Raw genomic sequence first — 27794 nt, forward strand, 5'->3', positions numbered from 1 at the left:
CTCAGTTACCTTATCTGAAAAATGAGGATTAAGACTCTGAGCCCCATGTAGGTCAGGGACCGTGTCCAACCTGATTTGCTCGCATCCCTCCAGCCTGGCACATAGTACTTAATAAGTACCACAATTACAAGTACAATACAACAGAATTAGCAGAATCAGAACAGAACCAGAAGTGTTACAGTCCATGGCTTACTTCCAGACTGAGAGAATTTGGTTGCACCAAGATAATTAGGAAAGGACAGGCATGTGATTTGGGGGATTATTTAGAAATTCCTAAATTCTTAGATGGCCTAAGGCTATTTGGAAAAAAGCAATCAACGTGACTTTTTTGAACTTTCACCTTTTCCCATCTGGATTGCCGGACTTGACCATTTTTAGCAGGTTTTCTTTTGTCTCATAGCAACCTCTATCCCCATTCCTTTCATAAATTGACCTTGGTGTCTCAAAGGAAGAATTGTGGCAGATGCGGGTTCTGACCCACAACTATGAAAAGCACATTTCAAACCTTTGCAGCCTTCCGGGAGTACGGACACACAGGCTTACGAAGCTGCTGCATTTCCCTTGAAGCATGTTTCTCCCCTCCACGGGATATTTTAACGCTTTTAAATTGTATTATGTCTGTAGCCCATATTTCCTTTAAAGTCATATTTGTATGGCCCCGACTCCATGTGCAGTACATCCATTTCCATACAGACTCCTTGCCTTTCAAAGGCTGGCCTGCTGTGTCTTTGCCCCTTATGACACGTGAGGGGTAAAGAAAGCAGAGTCTGCACTGTTAATCAAAGGAGGAGAAGATTTCTAGAGGCTTACAGGAAGCCTTAAAAACCTGTCAAACTACTCTTCTTTGGGCTGCTGTGTTGAAAAGGCAGTAAATCAATAACCAGCATTTTGGAAAAGACATCAATACGTTGAGCGAAAAACTGACCGCTTTAGAAAATTAAACTGGCACTGGGGAATGAAAAGAGCATTTGCGATGTTCTGAAAAGGGACCGGGAAACTAAGTGTCGAATAATTGTGGAAATTGCTCAGGAAATACTAAGAATCCTACTTTAATCCACAAAATCGGGGGTGATGATCACTTTTTTTAAAAAAAAATAGGGCAATTGCTATGTATCGTGTTCATCTTTGGGTGGCACCGGTTTCAAGTAAGTTGTGGTATTGTTAGGTAAAATTACTCCTCAAACATAAAAAAAATTGATGAGCCAAAGTGGTGCTTTCTCATACTTAACAGTACTGAAAATCATGAATATGAGATCCTAGAGTGAGTCTCAGTTTGTATATTGGTTATCTAAGATTAGTAAACTGAGGCACAGAGAAGTTTAGTGTCTCTTTCATAATTTTCTTTGGATTTGGCTTAACCTCACTTTGGACAGCTAAGGTCAAGAACTGGATACCGTGAATTATTATGCTGTTTTACAACAAATTCTCCCAGTATTCTATCTAAAGTCAAACTGCTAGTTTTTTCCAAATAAGAAACTTCTGAAATTCATCGTTTTTCACACTTTCTTATTGCACATCATTTTTTTTTTTTGTAATCAGAAAGCACTTTATGGTGACTTTTGGCTGGGGTATACATTACAGGTTGAAATTTCAATATATCTGTAGTTCAAGTAAAAGGAAATGCATTAAAACTATTTTTATGGACTTTGAATTTGCGTTTAAGAACTGGATTATTTAAAGTTTATATAGAGGTTGGATTTAGCCTGTTTAGTTGGTTGCTAATCTGCTATGAATAACTATTTATTTTGCACACTTAATAGTGTACAGTACATTAGCTGGAATCCAGTAACATTAAAAATCTTTGTCAGTGCAATAAACAGTGATTAAAATAAGAGTTCAAAGGAGTTTTATGATATTGTGTGCTCATTAATTGCTTATTTTGCTATAATTAATTCAACTGATACCTAACAATCCAATTTACTAGTTCACACTTTCTACTTTCCAAGAAAGCATAAGGTTTTTGAGCAGTCTACCTGCATCTTGTAAGCATGCTTGTAACAGCAAAAATCCTAAAGGTTGGGATTTGGGTTGAGGGTCACCAAACCACAGATGTTTTTGTAATGAAACTGTGCACCTCCTTAAAAGTCCCAGCAGTACAGGAGATGATAGATGATGTTTTCATTTTGCTTCACAAAAAGGTCAAAATGGCAAGGAAAGATCATGGCAATCCAACAGAGAAACGTTAGTCCCGAAAGGAAATTTATTTCATAGCTTTAGGGGAAGTTTGGGTGTCATGAATAGATTCTCTCTGTCAGTGTGTAAAAACATATTGTTTGTAAGATGATGTTGAATGTTGGGCCTTCAATATATGTGTGTGTTGAGATGGGGCATCTTCTTAAACAGATGTTGGTCAAGCTCTGAAGCAAAAGTCAAGAGTTCCTCATTATTTGGCTGGAGGCTGGAGGTGAAAGAATTTCCCCAGGTGGAAAGATCAATCAATCATATTTATTGAGCATTCACTGTGCGAGAAGCACTGTACAAAGTACTTGGGAAAGGACAGAGTTGGTAGTCCTATTCCCCATTCACAATGGAATTACAATCTAGAGTCTAAAGATTTTCATTTTCTCCAGAAAGTAAACCTTCATTTTGGAAAATATACCTTGGGGCCATTTATCAGTCAATCAATCTTATTTTGGAGCACTGACTGTGTGCAGAGCACTGGAATAAGTGTTTGGGAGAGTTCAGTGTAACAGTATAACAGAGTTGGTAGACATATCATTTATCTTCTACTGTCATGATGTTGGGGTGAATGGGAATTCTACCTGTTAATTCTGTAGTTGACTCTGGGGATCTGGACAAGAAAGCTTGCTATTTAGTCAGTAATGTAATGTAATTACACAGTAAATTGGTTTATGTGGGTATGTGTATGTGTGTCGGTTTGTGGTTTATAACATCTACTTGAAGAAGCAGTGGGGCTCAGTGGAAAGAGCTCGGGCTTGGGAGTCAGAGGTCATGGGTTCTAATCCTGCCTCTGCCACTTGTCAGCTGTGTGACTTTGGGCAAATCACTTAACTTCTCTGTGCCTCAGTTACATCTTCTGTAAAATGGGGATGAAGACTGTGAGCCCTACGTGAGACAACCTGATTACCTTGTATCTACCCCAGCGCTTAGAACAGTGCACATAGTAAGCGCTTACCACAATTCTTGAGGCTATTTTAAGGATGTTGCCAGGCAGATGCTAGCAACCTCCAGCGAGCGACATTTGGATAAATAGTATGACAAATTGGGATTCTGCCTGGGCCCCCTGCTCAAGGGAACCCTGGGCTAACTGAAGAGACCAAGGCAGCTCAAAGAGTCCTCCATCCCCAAGAGGAAATCCACTCCTTTTTTTATGGTATTTATTAAGCACTTACTCTGTGCTAGGCACTGGGGTAGGTACACGCTAATGAGGTTGGACACGGTCCCTCTCCCACATGGGGCTCACAGTCTTAATCCCCATTTTACAGACGAGGGAACTGAGGTACAGAGAAGCCAAATGACTTGTCCAGGCCCATGCTCTATCATTAGGCTATGCTGCTTTCTGGCTCCACCCCCATCTCTGGTATCTGCTAGGAGAGATTGTTACAGAAGCAGCGTGGCTAGTGGAAAGAGCCCGGGCTTGGGAGTCAGAGGTCATGGGTTCGAATCCCACCTCTGCCACTTGTCAGCTGTGTGACTGTGGGCAAGTCACTTCACTTCTCTGTGCCTCAGTTACCTCATCTGTAAAATGGGGATTAACTATGAGCCTCACATGGGACAACCTGATTACCCTGTATCTACCCCAGCGCTTAGAACAGTGCTCAGCACATAGGAAGTGATTAATAAATACCAACATTAATATTATTGGTCTGGTCCCAGGGCAGCCTCACAGCTCCCTGATTGAATCTCTGCAACTTCTCCCCACCTTCCACATGTCAGAGCAGCACTTGAGCCAGGCTGAAGCGGCCTCTGAAAGAAGCCATTTTTTTATGGCATTTGTTAAGTGCTTACTATGTGTCCGGCGCTGTTCTAAGCACTGGAGTAGATACAAGGTAATCAAGTTGGACACAGTCCTTGCCTCATGTGGGGCTCACAGTCTTCATCCCCATTTTACAGATAAGATAACTGAGGCACAGAGAAGTGCATTCATTCAGTGGTATTGAGTGCTTACTATGTGCGGAGCACTGTACTAAGCGTTTGAAAAAATAGAGAAGCGGCTTGACTCAGTGGAAGAGCATGGGCTTTGGAGTCAGAGGTTGTGGGTTCTAAACCCAGCTCTTTTACTTGTCAGCTGTATGACTTCGCACAAGTCAGCTAACTTGTGTGTGCCTCAGTTACCTCTTTTGTAAAATGGGGATGAAGACTGTGAGCCCCATGAGGGACAACCTCATTCATTACCTTGTCTCTCCCTCAGCACTCTCAGTGCTTGGCACATAGTAAGCACTTAACAAATACCATCATTATAATTTTTATTATTACAATATTACAATAAACAGACACATTCCCTGCCCACAGCGAGCCTACAGTGTAGAGCGGGAGACGTTAATATAAATTTAAAAATAACAGATATGGACCTAAGTGCTGTGGGGCCAGGAGGGGGGATGAATAAAGAGAGCAAGATGGGGTTTTGCAGAAGGAAGTGGGAGTGAAGTGACTTGCCCAAGGTCACACAGCAGACAAGTGGCAGAGCAGGGCTTAGAACCAGGTTCTCTTGACTCCCAGGTTCCTGCTCTATCCTCTAGGCCACAAGCTTCTCTGTGCTAGAGTTATTTGTGAATGTTATATGGATCTGTAAATTAAATCAAAGCTACAAAACACGTGCACACAGATTTCTCACTAATATTAAGCTGAAAAGTTCAAGGGATTGTCCTCTTGATCCTCTGTACCCAAATATGGCCCCTCTCTGCATGATTCCATTAAAGTAATTGTATTATGGGGGTTGGATTTAGGAGCAGTGCTCATCTTACAAAGCAGGACCAATGAGATATGTTCTTTCCACTGATAAGCAGCAAAAGCAAAGTTCTCCCATAAGGAAAGAGGAGTACAAAAGATCAAAAATACTTTATTTCCAGGCCTCTGGAATCACTTTCACAACAGCTTTCCAGTAGTTTGTAAATTAAATCACCCCAGAACCCAGACTGGAGTTGGACATTTCACCACCCCTGGAAAGTTATTCATTCATTCATTCATTCAGTTGTATTTATTGAGCACTAACTGTGGGCACAGCACTGTACGAAGCGCTTGGGAGAGTGTGATAGAACAATCAGCAGACAAATTCCCTGCCCACAACGAGCTTACAGTCTAGAGGGGAAGACATTAATATTAATAAATAAATAGAAGTTATCATTTCTACTGCCTGAAGATATCCTGAGGACCTATTTTCAACAAGTATTGCAAATAAATACTCTTTTAAATATCGGGGATGTATTAGATGTGATAACATTTTTTTCTGCCACCCACTCATTGGATGCAATGTGATTGGAAAAGCACTGAAAAGTTATTGCTTTCTCGTGCTAATTTTAGTAGCTGTATTCCTAATGCACTTTTGTCCTCTGTTATTTTTTTTTAATAGTGGTTTTCAAGGCTAACCTTTTAAATGTTTGCCTATTTCTATGGGAAATGAAGATGAGGAATTTTCCTTTTTAGTTGTACCTAAGTGCAGACTATGGCAAGAATGGAAGGCGATGTTTTTACTGGAAGGAGGTATAAGGTGTTATTTGTCCCCAGGGCTTTGGAGGAGTTAGAACAAAAGACACTGAAGTTTTGTCAGGTTTAGGCAAATAAGCGGGAAACCTCAGAAACCACTGAAAGCCACAGAATGTTTAGTGGGATGCCTCACATTTGTCATACATGTCCTTTTTACCCAAACAAGCACCTCGACAAAAATATGAAAGGTAATGTCTAATATAGACTTGCTGTTGGTGAGAGAAAAGGAAAATCAATTTTGCTCCCAATTATTTTCAAGTTGTAACAAAAACAGTTTAAGAAGAAGAATGTAGTTGTGAAGTGAAGAGTGTCCTATCAAAATCATTTGGAAACTGAGTTTTCACTAAGCCCCTTTCAACTTTAAATATAACAAAAAGGGCCATGGGAAGAAAAACCCAAATTCTAACAAGTTTTCTGAGAAGAGAGGTGAGTGTGTTTTGGTTTCTTGTATGGTTTTCACCTAGGACGTTTGAAATCTACTATCTTTGTGAAGTGTATTTATTTACATTGCTGTGCTTTAAAATGACATTTTTAAGGATAGTATTTCAGCCCGCTTTCCTTTTCCCACCCATCCCCCTTTAGCAATTCCCCAGGACCTCTGTTGCTTGGAGCAGACTCCGGCTATCCCCCGATTCTATGTCAAAGGCCGTGACCCAGATGTCAGAGCCAGCCCCTTCTCCGAATAATTATATTGGGCTTATTGTGTCGAAGGGGCGGGCATGGGAGCTGTGCGGTCACCCTGGAAAGGTGGGCCAATGAGACCTCCGCCGTCTGCTGCCGAACAATGGACCTGTGGGTTATACAAAACCCTGCAGCACAAAAGATGGAAATTACAAATGGACATTTGGCCGGGCACTAAGTTTTACCCTTCAAACTTATTCTTCTAATTATGAACAGCTCTTTTCTCAGTAAGAGGGGAGCAGTAGCTTCAGTTTCTTAGAGAGGGGAGAACAAACCGCATTCGCATGCCAACCTTAAATCGTGTTTTAGTTGTAACGGAGAGTCTCGCACATCTACTTTTTGAAGTCCTCGTGATTTATAAAACGGTTTCAATTAGTTGCTTAATCTGTAGGCAACATGTTAGTGGCGGGTATTTTTGTTGTTGCTTTGTTGTTGTTAGGGCCAAGTGCTTGTCCTTCCTAAAGATTTCCACATTGACGGTAAATTAATTAATTCACTCATTCAGTTGTATTTATTGAGCGCTTACTGTGTGCAGAGCACTGTGCGAAGTGCTTGGAAAGCACAATTAGGTAACAGATAGAGACAATCCCTACCCAACAACGGGCTTACAGTCTAGAAGGGGGAAACAGGCAACAAAATAAGTAGATAGGCATCAATAGCATCAAAACTGTATTGAAATGCATTTGGTCGAGTATTATCTGGTAGTCTTGAGGAGCATTTAAAAAAATAATTTTCAAGTCAGCTTGCAGTGGGGTGGAGGGGCAATCCTCAAACCTTTATCAGTACTGAATGAAAGGTCGATGGAGGTAAACTCACTGTGCGAGGAAAAATTTCTTTCATGGTCCTGACCTCAGATTCTTTCTTAATTTTATCTAGCCCTGACCTGTTAGCTCTAGGTCTGGCTCCTTTCAAGACCTTTGGAGCTTCACAAACATGCAGCAGCTGAAAGAAACAATGGCAGGTTTTAGAACCTGCAGTCCCCCCTTGTTTTTGCCCTGGCAAGGTTTTTTTGTAAATACGATGTCTTCACCAGGAAACTGTTGGTTGTGTTCGGATCACTACCTGGAAGTCTGTAAAATTCAAGTTCTCATCTGTCTGTTTTACTGGTAATGTTTTGCCACCAAGTCTGAGGAGGTTTAACCCTGAATTACACTCTAGCAAAAGAGTGGTCTAGAGAGTTCCTTTTAAATATACCGACCCCCAATATTTAATGATCGGTATTTTAACCTCACAGGCAAAAATCAAAGTACGAGGAAACAGATTTCTTAAATACTTTTTCCCTTTTGAGCAAAATTGGTTCAACCTTTATGGATAAGAATACTGAAAATACTTTAAAAAAAATTTTACTGTGAGAAAATATCAATCAACCAGAGTTCTTGATAGGGCACTTGAGGGGCTATGTTAAAAATTGTCTCTAAATGTGTTATAGTAGTGCTGAATTTGTCATTTTTCATGAGAAAATAAGAGGGATCATAGTTTTGTTAATTTTTCGTTAGTCTGCTGGTTTTCCCCACCTTTCTGCTGAGTCTGAGTTGTAGTTGAAGGTGCGTGATGACATCACCTGGTTGGAAAAGGTACAGCTACCAGATAGATGCCATTCCACTTGTTCAGCTGCTTGCTTGCATATGGATACCTCCTCCCTTTTTTCCTTGCTCCCTAATCGATCAGTGGTATTTATTGATCTGTCACTGTGTGCAGAGCACTGAACTAAACACTTGGAAGAATACAATACGACAGAGTAGATAGACATGATCCCTTTCTCTCTCTTTCTCTCCCCCCATCGTCCCTCCTTTCCCCTCTCTCCTTTATCTCTGAAGCTCAGTTTAGGTAGCTTTAGTTGAAACAGTTCTCTCTTACCGATGTACTCTACTGGTGAGTAGAACGATATAAAAACCTCAGAGCTTATTATCGGCTTTTTTTTTCCTTCTACATTATCCTGCTTCTGTGGGGGGCCTCTGCTGCTTGTTGCCAGAGAAATGGATGTCATTACTGTGAGCAAGAGTTCCATTGGATAATATGTGCTTTAATGAGGGTGGGGGGGAATGCTCATCCAAAGGCAAAGCAAAGCAAAAAAAAATGAGGATGTTTCCTGATCAAAAATTCTCCTATTTGCCATAGCCAACAACTCCACCTATACCAGAAAAAAGTGTACGTCTGTAAAATATGCTTGGGCATTTTAGGAAGGAAGTGGATTCAATCTCTTGGTAAGTTTCTTTGAATAATAAGAGACCCTTCTGGGATAATGTCGTAGGGTTATGCCAGGCATGGGAGTTAGTGTCTAGGGGGCAGGATTTATTCCCAAGTGGAAAGGCCACCTTGGGAGGCAAAGCCACCTCAGGGAAGACGGGACAGCTAACGACTTGAATTCTAGGCGATGCATTCAGTCGTTCATTCAGTCATAGTTGTTGAGCGCTGACTGTGTGCAGAACACTCTACTATGTGCTCGGGAGAGTATTTGGATAGACATCAAAATAAATTAAAGGTAGGGGAAGCAATATGGTAGAACAATAATGGTATTTGTTAAGCGCTTACTATGTGCAAAGCACTGTTCTAAGCACTGGAGGATATGTATGTAAATTCTGTGGAGGTTGGGAGGGGATACGGATCCAGGTGCTTAGGTAACATAAAAGAGGGAATGTGACTGTGGGCAAGTCACTTCACTTCTCTGTCCCTCAGTTCCCTCATCTGTAAAATGGGGGTGAAGACTGTGAGCTTCACGTGGGACAACCTCATTCCCCTGTATCTACCCCAGCGCTTAGAACAGTGCTCTGCACGTAGTAAGCACTTAACAAATACCAACATTATTATTAGAGAGGGGGTAGCATAGTGTCCCATGATTGGAAGCGCCCTTGAGGGGCATCTAGCCCATTTATTCATTCAGTTCAGTCAATCGTATTTATTGAACGCTTACTGTAAACAGAACACTCTACTAAGCACTAGGGAAAGTACAATATGTTAACACCTAAAGCATTCCAGAGCGAGCTGCTTACCTGGTAGATGACAGGATGGGCAGTAATTTTGGTTTGGGATCATTTACCTCAGGAGCTATATAATCCAGTGGTTGAGAGCAGCTGGAAATTGAAAGATGGGGTTGGAGGTTTCAGTCATGTACAGGTACGCTCCTGGTGACCTGCCAGTAGAGGACAAATTCAGTAACCCACCTACACTGCTGTTCTAATGTTCATGGTGTTCTGCAAAGTTCTGCACCATGGCTAAAATAGAGTGAAGGAGAAGCTGCCGTGACAGAAGAAACTAATGGCTCAGAGCCACTCAAATTCAGTCTCAGGCTAATCATATAATAATCATAATAATTATGGTATTTGTTAAGCACTTTCTGTGTGCCAGGCACTGTTCTAAGCACTAGGGTAGATACAAGTTAATCAGGCTGGACACAGTCCCTGTCCCACATTGGGCTCACAGTCTTAATCCCTATTTTGCAGTTGAGGGAACTGATACACAGAAAAGTGAAGTGACTTGCCCAAGGTCACACAGCAGAGCTAGGATTAGAATCCATGACTTTCTGACTCCCAGGCCCATGCTCTATCCAGTAGGCTGTGCTGCTTCTCATCTATATATAAAAAAATTAGTTTTCATTGATTGAAGATTACTTTTAAGCTGGTTTCTTTATAGCAAGTGCAAACAAGTACTGAATTTTAAATATTGTGGTATTTTCATAATAGATTTTTGGACGTTTCCCCAAATGGTATTTATTCGGCTTATGCAATAGCAGGATTTTACTGCCAGCGTTCAAGATTAATGTCAACATTTTTGATGAGGCAACACTAACATATTTTTGAAAAGGGTAATTTAACTGTATAGATTGAGTAGTGATTACCAGTACATCAAACAAGTTTTGTTCATTTTGGCAAGGCATTAGACCTCTGCTATTTTTTATTTCACAGAGAAGATGGCCAATTTTGGTGACCTACTTACAAGTGCCATGAGATTTTTGTAAGGTGCTTGGCAGGAAGATAAATGGGTCTAATCTATCATTCTGTTCCTAAGAGAATGGGATTACTGCTCTTCACTGGAGGAATTTATCAAGAAATAAATAGTATGTGAAATTTCTAGTTGAATTTCAATTGCTTCTGTAGTGCCTATTTAGGGCAGGTAGTTAGGACTTCGACTCAAAAAACCCCCCCAAAAACAAAACCTTCTAGAGTCTTTTGAAAAAGGAGTGGAAAAAAGAGTTCAAACAAAATATTCAATTAAAGCACTGCCTGAGTAAAGATGACACAAGCAAATTCTTTTATGAGATCTAAAATTTAGATGAATGTAGTTGCTTTTTTCTATCTTTTGTCAGTTAAAAAAATACATGTAAATATAAATATGCTTCAGGTGCTTTGTCAAAGGAATCGTATAGGATCATAAAAAAATAATTAGGAAGCCATGGAAATCTTGTAATTTGCAAAGGCCTCTAAGGTTTTTGATATATATATATCAAACAATATACATATACTGGAGCGAGAGAATGGCAAATCTCTAGATCATAAAAGCCTTCCTCCAGGTTTCCATCAATTGATCAGCTTATTGAGCCCCACCTGAGTTCAGAGCCCCCATACTAAGAGCCCCCAGAAGCAAAATGCAAAGTCTGGGGGGAGAGACAATCATAAATTATTTACATGTATTATGGAACAGAGGTTAGAACAAGGACATAACATGTAATAGTTCAAATGATAGGATGAAATGGGAAGCAGCGTGGCTCAGTGGAAAGAGCCCGGTCTTGGGAGTCCGAGGTCATGGGTTCAAATCCCGGCTCAGCCGCTTGTCGGCTGTGTACCTTTGGGTAAGTCACTTCACTTCTCTGGGCCTCAGTTACCTCATCTGTAAAATGGGGATTAACACTGTGAGCTCCACATGGGACAACCTGATCACCTTGTATCCTCCCCAGTGCTTAGAACAATGCTTTGCACATAGTAAGCGCTTAATAAATGGCATCATTATTAGAGAAGCAGCATGGTTCAGTGGAAGGAGCATGGGCTTGGCAGTCAGAGGTCATGAGTTCAAGTCCCAGCTCAGCCGCTTGTCAGCTGTGTGACTTTGGGCAAGTCACTTGACTTCTCTGTGCCTCAGTTACCTCATCTGTAAAATGGGGATAAATACTGTGAGCCTTACATGGGACAACCTGATTACCCTGTATCTACCCCCGTGCTTAGAACAGTGCTTTGCACATAATAAGCACTTAATAAATGCCATCATTATTATTAGAGAAGCAGTGTGGCTCAGTGGAAAGAGCATGGGCTTGGGAGTCAGAGGTCATGGGTTTGTATCCTCTCCAGCACAACAGTGATTTGCACATAGTAAGCGCTTAACAAATGCCATTATTATTATTATATGTGTAAGCGTTCAAGACATACTGTCTATACATTATATTAAGAGTGGCTGACGTAATTTGGGGTGTTTGGGATTATTCAAGGAATGTTTCCTGGAAGAGATGGAACTTTAAGAGGGCTTCAAGAAAGGAGAGATGTGGTCACTTAGATTTAGTGGAGGTAGGGGCTGGTAATGGGGGAAATAATTCCAAGCAGGGAGAACTGCTAGAGTAAGTGGTTGAAAGCAGGAAAATAAAGAGAAAGATACAATTAGAAGATGAGCTCAGAAGGAGTGAGCTGGGGAGTAGTAGGGAAAGAGAGCCAATATGTAAGACGCTGAGAGTCTTGAAGCCAGTGGTAAGGGGTGTTTGCTTAGTGAAGAGAGGAAATGGGGAATAATTGGAGATTTTTAAGGATTGGAGAGAGATGCCAGGCAACGTAGTAGGACTTTGATCCGGGCGATGACATGTACTGTAAATTGAAAGAGGAAAGAAGCTGGAGGCATTGAGATCACGCAATCAATCGTGTTTATTGAGTGCTTAGTGTGTACAGAACATTTGGAAGAGGACAGTACAACTGAGTTGGTAGATATTTTCCCTCAAGGAGCTCACAGTCTAGAGGGAGGATGATAGAGCACTCTAAACATGAGATGCTGAAAGCTTGAACCAGGGTGGTGGTGGTGGGGAAGAGAGCAAGGGATGAATCTGGGATTTATGGAGAACTAGCAGGATTTAGCAGTTGGTTGACTGGGCATGTTGAAAGACAGTAAGGATTTGAGGATGACACCAGGATTTTGGGTTTCTGGGAAGAGGGGAAGATGGTGATTTGGTTGACAGAAATAGGAAAGATGGACGCCAAGGTCGTGGGTTTCTGGGACAAGGGTGGATGCTGGTTTGGTTGACAGAGATGGGAACCTTAAAAAGAGGACTAGGTTTGTTTAGGAGGGAAGATAAATTCAATGTTAGATATGTTCAGTGAAAATATCCACCTCCACATCAAACAGAAACTCCTTAACAAGGGGTTTAAGGCATCCAGTCAGCTCACCCCCTGAAACTTATCTCCAATTCAAAGCAGACACTTCACACCTCTAAAACTAATCTACTCAATGAACCTCAGTCTCATCTCCGACCCCTTGCCCACTTCCTCCTTCTGGCCTGGAGCTTCCTCCCCCTTCATCTCCAACAGTTCACAACTCTTGTCACCTTCAAAGCCCTTGGAAATCACATTCCCCGTGGTCTAGTGGGAAGAGCATGGCCCTGGGAGTCTGAAGGACCTGGCTTCTTATCCTGGCTCTGCCAATTGTCTGCTGTGTGACCTTAGGCAAGTCACTTTTCTGGGTGCCCAGTTCCCTCATCCTAGGGAATGAAGACAAAGAGCCCTTTTCTGGACCGGGACTGTGTCCAACTCGATTTGCTTAGATCTCCACCCCAGCACGTAGTACAGTGCCTAACACATAGTGAGCACTTACCAAATAATATAATTATTACTATAATGCTGTCCAGTTTAAAGATATGTATCATCATTTCATTCTTGGGTGTCATTTGAAGATGCAATGTAATTGGGTTTTTTTTTTTCAAAAGAACCTCAAACATACAGTACTAAACCTTGATTTGAAATGGTTTAAAAATGTTTTTGTATTGTGATGCTTAATGCAATCCAGCAGAGGGAACTGACACTCACTTAAAGGCCTTAGTACGTGTGTTCACGTGGGCTAATGTGGGCAAAAAAAATATGACTCAAACAGATCAACAAAGACAATCTATTTTCTTCATAATTTTGATCTATGTAGCTGGACACTTCATAGTTTTGCATGTGTTCAGAATTTTAGACCAGATTGACCTTTGCATGTATATGCACACATGTATTTCATTCCCTCATTTTCTAAAGTGATGCAGCTGTTGGAAGATGTAGGTGAAATTGTTTTCACGTGCTGCAAATGGGGATGGCAAATTCAGTGTCTAATCATCAGTCCCTTTCACACTGCACAAAACGTAGTGGTAACAGTGGCATTTATTAAGTCCTACTTTGTGAGATGCGTTGGAGGGAAATTATAAGACAACACAAAGGTTTCTGTCTTTCAAACTTCTTTAACTCTCTGTACTTAGGGCCCCTTCACTTAAATTGATGGGTTTCAGTCAGATTAAATAATCCTTATTATGATAGGTTTATTCCAGGGCCAGAATTTGGGGGTTAAAATAAGGAGAATTGTTTAGAAGTAACAAAGTATAATATTCTAATTAATCTGTAATTATTGGGGACAAGAACCCCTCCACCCCAGTTAATGTGTTTAAAAATGCATTTCAGTGGAATAATATATTACACATCCACTTGAATATTAAATTGAACCAAGGACTTAAATGGCGGCATCGTACTATAAATATGCATTAAAAATTATTATTATTACGGTTCTTGTTAAACACTGGGTATATGCCAAGGACTGTTCGAAGAGCTGGGGTGGACAGAGTCCCTGTCCCATATGGAACTCACATTCATCCCCAATTTACAGATAAGATAACTGAGGCACAGAGAAGTGACTTGCCTAAAGTAACACAGTGAACATGTGAGATGCATGCTTCCAGCTAAAATGTCTATTGCTTTTATTAGCATGTCATAATGTGGGAAACTTGAAGGAATATGGTTAGGGAAGCAAAATGAAATTTGGCAGGGTGAGTAGCCAGAGTCATAGTAGTGTTTATTAGTGTCTATTTTGTTCAGTGCACTATTTATTTTACCAAACCCAGAACCTTACTCTGAACGCTTACATCCACAACTTGGCCTCTGGATCTGGTTCCACGGGGCTTAACTGCAAATGGAGTTCTTTGTGAGCAGGGAATGTGTCTACCAACTGTGTTACATTGTACTCTCCCAAGCGCTTAGTACAATACTCTACACACAGTAAGTGCTCGATAAGTACCATTGATTGACTGACTGGATTCAAGCTCCAAGGACACAAGTTGAGAGCGTGACCAAGATAGCAGAGGGGTAGTTAAGGAAGATCTCACGTAGGAAGAGTAGAGAAGCTCCTAGTGGATAGAGTATAGGCTTGGGACTCAGAAGGACTTGGGTTCTAATCCAGGCCCTGCCACCTGTCTGATGTGTGACCTTGGGCAACTCACTTCACTTTTCTGGATCGCAGTTACCTCATCTGTAAAATGGGGATTAAGACTATGAGCCCAATGTGGGACAGGGATTAAAGCCAACCTGATTATCTTGTATCTACCGCAGTGCTTAGAACAGTGCTTGGCACATAGTAAGCACTAATTATTATGGATATTAGAAGGAAGGGAAGAGTTAGCTTAGGTACACCAGAGTGGGTGGGTTATTCCAAAATGGGGAAAGTTGTACATAGATGCTCTAGACTCTGAGCTGGTTGTGAGCTGGGACTTCTGTTGTAATGAGCTCTCCCAAGGGCTTAGTGCAGTGTTTTACGCACAGTAAGCGCTCAGTAAAGGCGATTGAATGGATGAATGAATGAAAGGTCCAGAGGCAAGACAGGAGTTTAGTGTGGGGGTAGAGCAGAAGCTGGTGGGTCAAAAGGGGTCAGCGTGGTATGAGGGAACCATCTGGTGGTAGGTTTCGAGCCTGCTGATCGGCAGCTTTAGACACTAAGGGTAGCTCCTAAAAGCCCCATGAAGAAGTGAGTGGTGTGATCCACTTAACACTTTAGAAAACAATAATAATAATGATATTCGTTAAGCGCTTACTATGTGCAGGCCCTGTACTCAGCCCCGGGGTTGGACACAAGCAAATGGGGATGGATCCAGTCTGTGTCCCACGCAGGGTTCACCGTCTCAATCCCCATTTTACAGGGGAGATAACCGAGGCCCAGAGAAGTGGTGTGACATGCCCAAGGTCACGCAGTACACAAGTGATGGAGCCGGAATTGGAACCCACGACCTTCTGATTCCTAGGCCTGTGCCCTGTCCACGAGGCCATGCCGCTTCTCAGTAAAAATGCTTTGAACTCGTGTTTGTCGGAAGGATGCGGAGGGGAGAAACCAGAGGTGGGGAGATCAGCAGAGAGGCATTTGTGGTAGTCTGTAAGCTCGCTGTGGGCAGGGAACATGTCTACCAACTCTAGAGCCGGGGCCTGAGAGTAGGAAGGTCATGGGTTCTAATCCCGGCTCCGCCACTTGTCTGCTGTATGACCTTGAGCAAGTCATATAACTTTTCTGTGACTCAGTAACCTCATCTGTAAAATGGGGATTGAGACTGTGAGTCCCACGTGGGACAAAGGGACTGTGTCCAACCCAGTTTGCTTGCATCTATCCCAGCGTTTAGTACAGTGCCTGGCACATAGTAAGTGCTTAAATACTATTATTATTATCATCACCATCATCATCATTATTAACTCTGTAAGCTCGTTGTGGGCAAGGAATGTGTCCCTTTATTGTTATATTGTACTCTCCCAAGCGCTTAGTACAGTGCTTTGCGTAGAGTAAGGGCTCAGTAAATATGATTGAATGAATGAATAAATGAATTCTGATATATTGTATTTACCTAAGCCTTTTCTACAGTGCTCTGCACACAGTACGATTGATTCGTTAATCAGTTGTCAGCATGAAGACTTGCCTATCAATCACAGTGGTATTTATTGAAAGTTTACTATGTGCAGAGCACTGTACCGAGCGCATGGTAGATGTGATCCCAGCCCTCAAGAAGCATACGGTTTACAGAAATGCAGAAGACAAAGGAAATAAATGGTTGGCTAGCTGCTCGCTGCAAAAAAGACTAAGATCTCAATTTGATCTATGCAGGATCAAAAACCTTCCATTGTAAGCCAGACCGTTCTAAATCGTATGATCTGAGACATAAAAGCCTGAGGAAACTGTCCAACCAGGCAACTCCACATGCCTGTTTTGCAGGTATTTCACCTCGCCGTTGTCTCTGAGTGGCTCGTATTTCTCCAAAGAAAATTATCACTGAGTTCTTTCCTGTTCATCTCACCGTTCTCTCTTTTTCTTTGTTTGACAGTGATAGGTTTATTAAAAAAAAAAAATCAGTACTGTAATGTGGCAGGGCGTATGAGGACTGGAGTCGGTAAAAATTCTGTCAGACTCCAGGATTCAATCGAAACCAGTGTGAGAGCTCAACTCCTTTAAAGAATTCTGAAAGCGCTGGAGGTTTCTGTAGGTGCTCTTTCCTGGACCCTAATTATTACTGTTGCTCTCTGGTTTAGATCCCCGAAGGAAGTACCATGTGAGGCTGCTGGCCTACAACAGCATGGAAGATGGTTACCAAGCTGATCAAACAGTCAGTACTCCAGGATGCGTGTGTAAGTACTTAAGGCAGTCACCGGTCCAGCTAAGAATCTCTGATCTTAAAAGGATTTCTTCTTGACTGAAAAATGTTCTCTGAAGCTCTGATAACTACGGAAGGTTTTTCGAGCCTCGCTGTTGCCTCACGTAACCGAAAAAAGAAACCGGGTGAGCAGTTTTGCTCCACAGCGGAGGTGACGGGGCGAATCACTGATTTCCCACGGGCTTGTGTCTGGCGAGGTCGAGTTGCCACCGGATCGGGCTGGCATTCAGGGGACTTGAGCTCCAGGCCCAGTTCCGTCCCCACCTCGAGCCATGGTGCTCAACTTCTCTGTGGCATAGGTGACGAATTACGTAGCTCCTGGATTTGTGGCTTTACGAGCGTTGAAGGGCAGACTACTTTATGGAGATGGTGATGGTATGAATGTTCATTGTCTTTTTAAATAGCTGTTCGGGATCGTATGGTCCCTCCACCACCACCTCCACACCATCTCTATGCGAAGGCAAACACCTCCTCTTCTATCTACCTGCACTGGGGGCGGCCTGCATTCACCTCTGCGCAAATAATTAACTACACCATCCGCTGTAATCCCGTGGGCCTGCAGAATGCTTCTTTGGTTCTCTACCTTCAAACGTATGTAGCTTCAATTAATCGTTGTGTTTTTCTTTTTCTTTCCCCCGCCACCTCCTTTCTTCCTTCCTCCCTTCCTCTTCCTGCCATCTTTCATGAGCCCTTACTTGCAATGCGTTCTCTTCATCGAAAGCTCGCCCATCCCAGAATCACATCTTCTCTTTAGGTTGGGGCAAGAATATAGTCCTTTTCTGGAGTGGAGGAGTCTCCTCTCTCCTTGCTACATTCCATTCCCCCTGCTCTGATGCTTTTTAGGACCTGGCTTTGGCCTGTTATATTTTTGAGTCACTCAGTGTCCTGCCTTTGTTTTGTTCTTTTTTTGGTTTGGTTCTTTTTTCTCCCCCAAGTGGAGGAGGAATATTAGATCTAAGAGAGTGTTCTAGTGTAAAGCAAAGGTTTTTTGCTTGACTTTTAGTTCTTTCCTTAGAACTATGTAGCACTTTTATTTTGCCAACAGTACTCAACAAAAACAAAATGTCAAAAAAGTAGATTAACCTAATATGTTACTGAAAGGAGAAAATTATTAATTTTTCAGTCTCACATTTGGGAACAGAACAGCTAAAACCTCCAGCTTTATTGTGTCCCATTTAAGACTGACCTATTTATATTTATACTTATATTCATGTAACCTTTTTTAAACGAACTTGTTGTAACGAAAACCACGATTCTAAGCCTCTAGCTTTTCTTACCTATCAGTTAAGGATGATGCCTATCTGAACTTGGTAAGTCTGCCTCTCAGCAATAACTAGTTTTATTATTCCATCATGTAGGTCAGACACTCACATGTTGGTCCAAAGCCTAGAACCAAACACCAAGTATGAGTTTGCAGTGCGTCTGCATGTGGATCGACTATCCAGCCCCTGGAGTCCTGTAGTTTATCATTCCACGCTGCCAGAAGGTAAGTAAGCCCATCTCGGGCACTGTTTCCCAGCCACATTTGAATCAGCCACCTGCCTATCTATTTTTTGATTTAAATGATTTTATTTTTTTGGACTGACCTCCCTGACTTCTGGAAGTCAAGTCAAAGTACCACGATTCCTCTCAGAAATTGGTCTGGGAAGACGTAGTTTGGTTCTTTAGATTATTTATATTAATGTCTGACTTCCCCTCTCTAGACTGGAAACTTGTTGTGGGCAGGGAATGTGTGTATTTATTGTATTCTCCCAAGCGCTGAGTACAGTGCTCTGCACACAGTAAGTGCTCGATAAATATGACTGAATGAACAAATGATTTGAGGAGTTCAGGCTTCTGCCAGCCCAGCGATTGTTCTTCAGTCCCCTCCCTGCCCCACTGCTAGAATCTTAAATGTCAAAATTATTGGGAGGATTCCTTTTTATGAGGCCTCTTTCTACACATATGGAATTTAGGATTTCTCTCCGGTTTTTTCCTTCCGTTTCCTTTGTATGTGCCTCTTTCAGTGGGGAAATGAATTACATCAGACAATCTCTGCTTGGCAGAAGTGTGTATGTGCTTTTGTTTGGAGAGGAGGAAAAACGTATGGAATAGAGATGGTGAACCTAGTTGCCCTCAGAAGCTTGTAAAACAAACTCTTGTTTTAATGAAATTCTGAGAGCAAGGGCTAGATTTTGTTTTTAATGTATTAAAGGTTGAAAGTTTATTGTAATGGGAGGTTCAATTTATCTTAGAATTATGGGAGGTTTACTGCTACATTTAAACATGCAAATAAATACTAAAATTTACCGACAAGGCACTACGTTAGCAGGGAGTGTCAGCGTTATTGTATAGTACTCTCCCAAATCCTTAGTAAAATAAAATAAATAAATTGTGGTATTTATTAAGCGCTTACTATGTGCAAAGCACTGTTCTAAGCGCTGGGGGATACAAGGTAATCAGATTGTCCCATGTGGGGCTCACAGTTTTAATCCCCATTTGACAGATGAGGTAACTGAGGCACAGAGAAGTTAAGTGACTTGCCCAAGGTCACACAGCTGACTAGCAGCAGAGCCAGGATTAGAACCCGTGGCCTCTGACTCCCAAGCCCGCGCTCTTTCCATTGAGTGCTCTGCACATAGTAAGCACTAAGTAAATACCATTGATTGATCAATTTACACTCTCTAGGTACTCCAATTCTGATGATGCCGATGGGAATTCTCGAGAGCCCCCTTAAATGTCACTGAAATGAAAAGTTCATTGTGACATTTGTTAAAATAAGCACTTAATCATATTTGCCAGTTATTTAACTTCTCTCCAACCTATTTCAAGTTCCCCCACGGTAATTTATGTACACATATGATTTTGTTTAACCTAGTAATATCAATGTATTTTGTCTGTGTACTCATAGCCCCTGCAGGTCCACCAGTGGGAGTGAAGGTGACTTTGATAGAGGAGGACACTGCCTTGGTGTCTTGGAAGCCACCCGATGGCCCCGAAACAGTCGTGACGCGGTACACGATTCTGTATGCATCTCGGAAGGCTTGGATTGCTGGCGAGTGGCAAGTCCTTCATCGAGAAGGTAAAACACAGATGGCAGAAAGGTCATGGGTTCTAATCCTGGCTCCGCCACTCGTCTGTTGTGTGACCTTGGTCAAGTCACTTCACTTCTCTGGGCTTCAGTTCACTCATCTGGAAAATGGGGATTGAGACTGTGAGCCCTACGTGGAACAGGGACTGGGTCCATCCCAATTTGCTTGTGCCAAACCCCAGCGCTGAGTACAGTTCCTGCACATAGTAAGTGCTTAACAAATACCATAATTAATTAAATCAATCAATGGTATTTTTTGAGGACTATTTGTAGGACACTGTACTGAGTGCTTGAGAGAGTACAATACAGCAGAATTTGCAGATACATTCCCTGCCCATAACGAGTTTACAATGTAGTTGGAGAGACTGACATTAATATGAATAATAATAATTGTGGTATTTGTTAAGCTTTTACTATGTGCTAGGTACTGTTCTAAGCACTGGGGAAGATGGAAGCCCATCAAGTTGGACACAGCCTTTGTCTCCCATGAGGCTCACATCCCTAATCTGTATTTTACAGATGAGGTAACCGAGGCCCAAAGAAGTGAAGTGACTTCCCCAGAGTCACACAGCAGACATGTGGAGGAACTGGGATTAGAACTCAGGTCCTTCTGACTCCAGGCCCAGGTTCTATCCACTAGGCCACGCTGGATGAAACTTAATTTGTAACCTATAATTTAAAGATATGTATTCAAGTGATGATGATGGTGGTATTTAAGGGCTTACTATGTGCCAAGCACTATTCTAAGCACTGGGGTAGATACAAGTTAATCAGTTTGTCCCACATGGGAGCTCACAGTCTAATCCCCATTTTACAGAGGAGGTAACTGAGGCCCAGAGAAGTGAAGTGACTTGCCCATGGTCACACAGCAGACAAGTGGCGGAGCCGGGATTAGAACCCATGTCCTCTGACTCCCAAGCCCGGGCTCTTGCCACTAAGCCGAGCTGCTGTGGGGTAGGGAGTGAAGTGAATATCAAATGCCTAAAGGCATAGGCATAAATGCCTAAATGCCACAGATCCAAGAGCAGGAGTGATACAGAAGGGAGAGCAAGGTGGGGAAAAGAGGCTTTAATTAGGCAGGGCAAGTTGATTGTTCTAGTGGCAATATCACAATGAAGCTAGAGTGAATGGAAGGGTCTGGTAGAGGTCACCTTTCATGTAACAGTTCAGCTCATCATCATTATCAGTGTTGTAAAGACACTAATTAGTAAGATGTCTTTTTCTCTTTTATCCATCTGAAAAGATACACTTACTAACCTTCAAATATGACTTGAGATTTAAAAATAGTGGTTCTTTGGGCTGTGTCAGAGAAATGTCAGAGAAATAAGTGAAGTACAGTAGTTCACTTCAGGCTTTCATCTTCCACAACCTACTTGAATTTCACTTGGTGTTACAGACGTCATGTACCATTTCAGTAATTTTAGAACCCTGTTCCCTCTAATCCCTTCATTTGACATTGAAACCGTTTTTGAAACAACACAATTTTGGGGTGACACGGGGGTTTGCAAGAATCTAACTGCTGGGTTTCAGGACAAATGCCTCTATTTTATTCAATTCATCCGTTGAAGAATTTCTGGAGCCGTGATAAGCATTTATGTCCTGTAAGATATTATCTCAGTCAGATGGGTTCCAGAGAAAAAGACTATCTATTGTTGACCATTGGCATATTAAACGATAATAATGAGAAGGAGCTTGCAACAGTAAAACAACAACATTTTAGACATAATTTTTCACTCACTGTGCAAGCACACACTGCTAATTTATACCCGGCTACATTTGCACCGTCGAAAAAGCTCCGGTTTCAAGTTTGAAAAGAGCTCCCGGTTCAGACTTGGATGATAATAAGCACGGGCTCGAGAGTCAGAAGGGTCCGAGTTCTAATCCCAGCCCCGCCCTTTGTCTTCTGTGTGACCTTGGACAAGTCACTTAACTTCTCTGTGCCTCTGTTACCTCATCTGTAAAAATGGGGGTTAAGACTCTGAGCCCAGTTTGGAACAGGGACTGTTTCCAACCTGATTTGCTTGTATCTACTCAAGTGCTTGGCACCTATCACTTATCAAATACCATAAAAAAACACGTAAGACTTTTGCATCTATTGTTTTGTTGAGTTTCTATTGCTTTGATGCCTTAAATAATGATGGTTTTTAACAGTAAAATTGTGCTGGAGAAACATGATTGTGAATTACCATTGATGCCGCATCTGAAGAATCTTTTTTTCCTCCCTCTTGGCTCCCTTCAAGTGGATCAGCAGTAACAGCTTTTTCCCTCTCTACAATGCAGTAAATCAGCGCAAACTGTTCAGTGTTCAGGCACTGATTTGAGAGGCACCGGTGGGAAGGAATCTTTAAAATTGAAACCTGACCTTTCGCCCTTAATGGTGTGAAATATGACAGCTCCTTTGCTCACAGAGTCCTCACATTTCACTTGAAATTTATGGCTCGATGTGTGATAATGGAATAACTGTGATAGCTTTGAAAGTCATTTACCTTTGGCTGACCACACTTTTCCTGTAATTCCAAGTCAGAATCTTGATTTGCCTATTCTCCTGCACCTGCTGAAAGCTGTGCTTTAAAACCTTGGAAAAGGAGAGGGTAGCAAGTCAGACATTTTCAGGAAAGGGCAACGGTAGTCAGCCAGATCTCTGCCAGGACATTGAAGTATGCTGTTGTGTGGCAAAGCAATATTTTAGTAATGGTTTACCGCCAGCTAAAAGTAATTTACCTTCGCAGTTACTTTAGTTTCCCCTTCACATGGCTTAGGCTACGCTGGAGCCTCCTCCCCCTCCCATCCTTTAACTGTTGGAGTTCCTCAAGGGTCAGTTCTTGGCCCTCTTCTGTTCTCCATTTACACTCACTCCCTCGGTGAACTCATCCGCTCTCACGGCTTTGACTACCATCTCTACGCAGATGACACGCAGATCTACATCTCCGCCCCTGTCCTCTCCCCCTCCCTTCAGGCTCGCATCTCCTCCTGCCTCCGGGACGTCTCCACCTGGATGTCGGCCCGCCACCTAAAACTCAACATGAGCAAGACTGAGCTCCTCATCTTCCCTCCCAAGCCCGGTCCGCTCCCAGACTTCTCCGTCACCGTGGATGGCACGACCATCCTTCCCGTCCCGCAGGCCCGCAATCTCGGTGTCATCCTTGACTCGTCCCTCTCGTTCACCCCACACATCCTATCCGTTACCAAGACCTGCCGGTTTCACCTCTACAATATCGCCAAGATCCGCCCTTTCCTCTCCACCCAGAGGGCTACCTTACTGTTACGGGCTCTCGTTATATCCCGGCTAGACTACTGTGTCAGCCTTCTCTCTGACCTCCCTTCCTCCTCTCTCGCCCCGCTCCGGTCTATTCTTCACTCCGCTGCCCGGCTCATCTTCCTGCAGAAACGATCCGGGCATGTCACTCCCCTTCTTAAACAACTCCAGTGGTTGCCTATCGACCTCCGCTCCAAACAAAAACTCCTCACTCTAGGCTTCGAGGCTCTCCATCACCTTGCCCCTTCCTACCTCTCCTCCCTTCTCTCTTTCTACCGCCCACCCCACACGCTCCGCTCCTCTGCCGCCCACCTCCTCACCGTCCCTCGGTCTCGCCTATCCCGCCGTCGACCCCTGGGTCACGTCCTCCCGCGGTCCCGGAACGCCCTCCCTCCTCACCTCCGCCAAACTGATTCTCTTTCCCTCTTCAAAACCTTACTTAAAAATCACCTCCTCCAAGAGGCCTTCCCAGACTGAGCTCCTCTTCCCCCTCTACTCCCTCTGCCATCCCCCCTTTACCTCTCCGCAGCTAAAGCCTCACTTTCCCCTTTTCCCTCTGCTCCTCCACCTCTCCCTTCCCCTCCCCACAGCACTGTACTCGTCCGCTCAACTGTATATATTTTCGTTACCCTATTTATTTTGTTAATGAATTGTACATCGTCTTGATTCTATTTAGTTGCCATCGGTTTTTACGAGATGTTCTTCCCCTTGACGCTGTTTAGTGCCATTGTTCTCGTCTGTCCGTCTCCCCCGATTAGACCGTAAGCCCGTCAAACGGCAGGGACTGTCTCTATCTGTTGCCGACCTGTTCATCCCAAGCGCTTAGTACAGTGCTCTGCACATAGTAAGCGCTCAATAAATACTATTGAATGAATGAATGAATAGTGGAAAGAGCCTGTGCTCTTTAAGTGGGACTCCTTTAAGTGGGACTCCAGAAGAAACCTGGCTGTTTGAAAATGAGGGTGAGATGCTTTCTCAAATAGGTCACTCTATCTAAAGGCTAAAACATCAAAAAGTCAAAACAGAAACCCTCTGTTTTAGTGTAGTGAACAAACCTATGTATTTGCCACCCCAAGTTCCATGTCTTTGTCCCCTGGAACTTCAAGTCATGCCATGCGCATCTCTGTAACCTCTCCAGGTTGATTCCTCCCCCTTCTCCCTATCTTCCCATCACCTCTCCAATCTCCCTCCTGCCCCCACAGACTGTAAACTCGTTGTGGACAGGGAATGTCTGTTCATTATTATATTGTATTCTCCCAAGTGCTTAGTACAGTGCTCTGCACACAGTAAGCGCTCCACAAATACAATTGACTGACTCCTTTAAACGCCCCCCTTTCACAACAAAGGCAGCTAAACCTGCTGTGTCCTTGAAGTGAGCTCCCTAAGTGCCTACTCTTTTTAGCTGTTAAAATGCTGCTGTGTGGCTGCCCAGATTGCCCCTTCCTACCTCACCTTCTTCTCTCCTTTTACACCCTAGCCCGCACACTTTTCTCCTCTAGTGCTAGTCTTCTCACTATGCCTCCATATCGCCTGTCTTGCCACCGACACCTAGCCCACGTCCTGCCTCTGGCCTGCAACGCCCTCCCTTCTCAAATCTGCCAGACAATGACTCTCCCCGCTTCAAAGCCTTATTGAAGGCCCATCTCCTCCCAAAGGCTTTCCCGGACTAAGCCCTACTTTTCCTCATCTCCCACTCCCTTCTCCATCACTCTGACTTGCTTCCTTTGCTCTTCCCCCTCCCAGCCCCACAACACTTAGGTATTTTATGTCTTTGTATTGATATCTGTCTCCTCCCGTCTAGATTGTAAACTCGTTGTGGGCAGAGAATGTCACTGTTTACTGTTGTACTTTCCCAAGTGCTTAGTACAGTGCTCTGTACACAGTAAGCCCTCAATAAATACGATTGAATAAATGAAAACATTCCTCCTGGTTAAGTCAGAGGAATTCTTGATGATGGTGGTGTTTGCTTACTATGTGCTTTCTGTGCTTACTATGTGCCAAGCAGCATGGCCTAGTGGATACAACCTGGGCCTGGGAGTCAGAAGGACCTGGCTTCTAACCCTGGCTCTACCCCTTGTCTGCTGGGTGACCTTGGGCAAGTCACTTCACTTGTCTGTGCCTCAGTTACCTCATCTGTAGAATGGGGATTAAGACTGTGAGCCCTGGGTGAGACTGTATCCAACCCGATTATCTTGTATCTACCCCAGTGCTTAGTACAGTGTGTGGTACCTAGTAAGTGCTTAACAAGTACCATTAAAGAAACCAAACTGGAGGTTCAGTGGTGGTCTCCATAACAGCCGGGCCAACAGGCGTAATGAGAATGGCAGCGAAGAGTTGTTCTGTGCTCTCAATGAATGCTTGAAGTTTCTGTGTCGCTGTGATGTCTTAGGCATCCATTTTGAGCCTACCTCCAAGGCTTTGGGTATCCTACATCTATGTGACATCATCTCTCCTAAAGAATAAGAAATACCTAGTTGATAAAGGAGAGGATAACAAAATGTGCTCTTCTATTCCTGAGATTTAGAAAGCAGATGGGGGTGCCCCAAAATTCAGAACTAATACAAAAACAGGTGTTTGCTTACCTGGTTATTGATGTGTTTGTAGGTGCAATAACAATGGCTTTGCTGGAAAACCTGGTGGCGGGAAACGTCTACATTATCAAGATCTCTGCCTCCAATGAAGTGGGAGAAGGACCCTTTTCCAATGCTATGGAGCTGGCAGTTCTTCCCAAGGAAACTTCTGAGTCAAATCAGAGGCCTAAGCGCTTAGATTCTGCAGATGCCAAAGGTCAGTACCATGTAGTTCACTTCTGTAGGATTTGTAATTTATTTATATTAATGTCTGACTCCCCCTCTAGACCGTAAGCTGGTTGTGGGCAGGGAATGTGTCTGTGTTTTTAAATTGTACTCCCCCAAGCACTTAGTACAGTCTTATGCACACAGTAGGTGCTCAATAAATACGATTGAACGAATGAAATTTTGCCTCCCGATCCGTGAGGCCACACTGCTCACTGGGCTTTACACTGCCTCCTCTCCAACAAGTCAATGCAACCAGGTCTGGGGTTCCTTCCTATGTTGCTTGCTATCCTCAGCCCAGAGTAGCACCAGAGCCTGGGCTAGAGTAGACAACACATCTCGGTGTCTGAGATCAGTCGGCTCGGAACAAGAGAACGGACCAAAGGAGAGGATTTTACCCCTGAAATGGAATCCTGGATCAAAATGACCAAATTCTTGCGCTCGGAGAGTTCAGTCCTGCGGTGTTTCAAAGGGGGTCTTTTTGTACAATATTCCACCTTCAAATCAAGCCATAGCCAATGTTTGTAAAGGCCAAGAAAAGTGGTTCTTTACCTCAGATATGTGTGAGAGGCTTTCACATCGTGTGGGATTTCAATGTGCTAAATTGGGTAAAACTTGACAACAGGAATCTCTAGGAAATTGGTGGTTTATTCCAGAGAGGCACAAATGTTTTCAATAATTACTGAATGTAATAGGATAATAGGGTTGTTATATCAGCAGATGTACTTGTTGATAGGAATTGTTATGACTATTATTATCATTATTACCATCATTGCTATTATTATATTAAATAATTTATATATGCCAAAGCACTGAAGTACTAGTGCACACAATTTCGAAGGTGGGGAATGCAGCTATCTCAGTCACATTGTCTAGGTAAAGGAACTTAGGTTCAGAGAGGTTATGTGCCTTATCCAGGGTCACACAGCAGATCAGTGGCTGAATGGGAATTTGAACCTGAGTTTTCCGACTCTCAATTTTGGGCTCTGTCCTCTAGGCCACCCTGCCTCACCTGAACATATTTTTTTTTCTTAATTTGAGCCAAGTAATCGCCAAGGCCTTTTTAATCAGGAAATGTACAAGGGTTTGTATAACAAAAAAAAAGATAAAAGGTCAGGTGGAATTATTTGCTATACTGATGTTAGAGAAGCAGCATGGTGAAGTGGGTAGAGCTTGGGCTTGGGAGTCAGAAGGTCAAGGGTTCTAATGCTGGCTCTTCCACTTGACTGCTGTGTGATCCTGGGCAAGTCACTTTACTTCTGGCCTCAGATACCTCATCTGTAAAATGGGGCTTGAAACTGTGAGTCCCACGTGGGACAGGGACTTTATCCAACCTAATTTGCTTGTATCCACGCCAGGGCTTAATACAGTGCCTAGCATATAATAAGTGCTTAACAAATTATTATTGTTATTATCCACTGTTAATTCCCATCTGAATTCCAGGAAAGCTGTGTGTAACGTGTGCTTTTCCCCTGCAGCTTATTCGGGATATTACCATCTGGACCAGAAATCGATGACCGGCATTATTGTCGGCGTATGCATAGCCTTGACTTGTATACTGATCTGCATCCTCATCTTGATTTACCGCAGCAAAGCCAGGTAAGTTTTCAAGATCCCCAGGTGTCTTGAAAGGGTTAGTACACAACAGAGTTGTCACAGTCAAGAAAGAACCAGCTTCTTTTGGAAAACAGCAACGTAGCCTAGTGGATAGGGCAA

The 27794-nt window shown here is 43.0% G+C and overlaps 1 protein-coding gene across 1 annotated transcript in view; it reads left to right on the top strand.

The window, feature by feature from the left end:
* PRTG (protogenin) overlaps positions 1–27794 on the top strand; it is a 116838-nt gene that overhangs the window by 82275 nt on the left and 6769 nt on the right. The window contains exons 12-17 of the mRNA XM_029070155.2: positions 16836–16931; positions 17362–17548; positions 18316–18443; positions 19848–20018; positions 25888–26070; positions 27557–27677. Of these exons, the coding sequence (XP_028925988.1) occupies positions 16836–16931; positions 17362–17548; positions 18316–18443; positions 19848–20018; positions 25888–26070; positions 27557–27677 (886 nt within the window). The remainder of the gene's footprint in view (positions 1–16835; positions 16932–17361; positions 17549–18315; positions 18444–19847; positions 20019–25887; positions 26071–27556; positions 27678–27794) is intronic.

Source organism: Ornithorhynchus anatinus, chromosome 8, assembly GCF_004115215.2.
Source record: "Ornithorhynchus anatinus isolate Pmale09 chromosome 8, mOrnAna1.pri.v4, whole genome shotgun sequence".
Classification (NCBI taxonomy): domain Eukaryota; kingdom Metazoa; phylum Chordata; class Mammalia; order Monotremata; family Ornithorhynchidae; genus Ornithorhynchus; species Ornithorhynchus anatinus.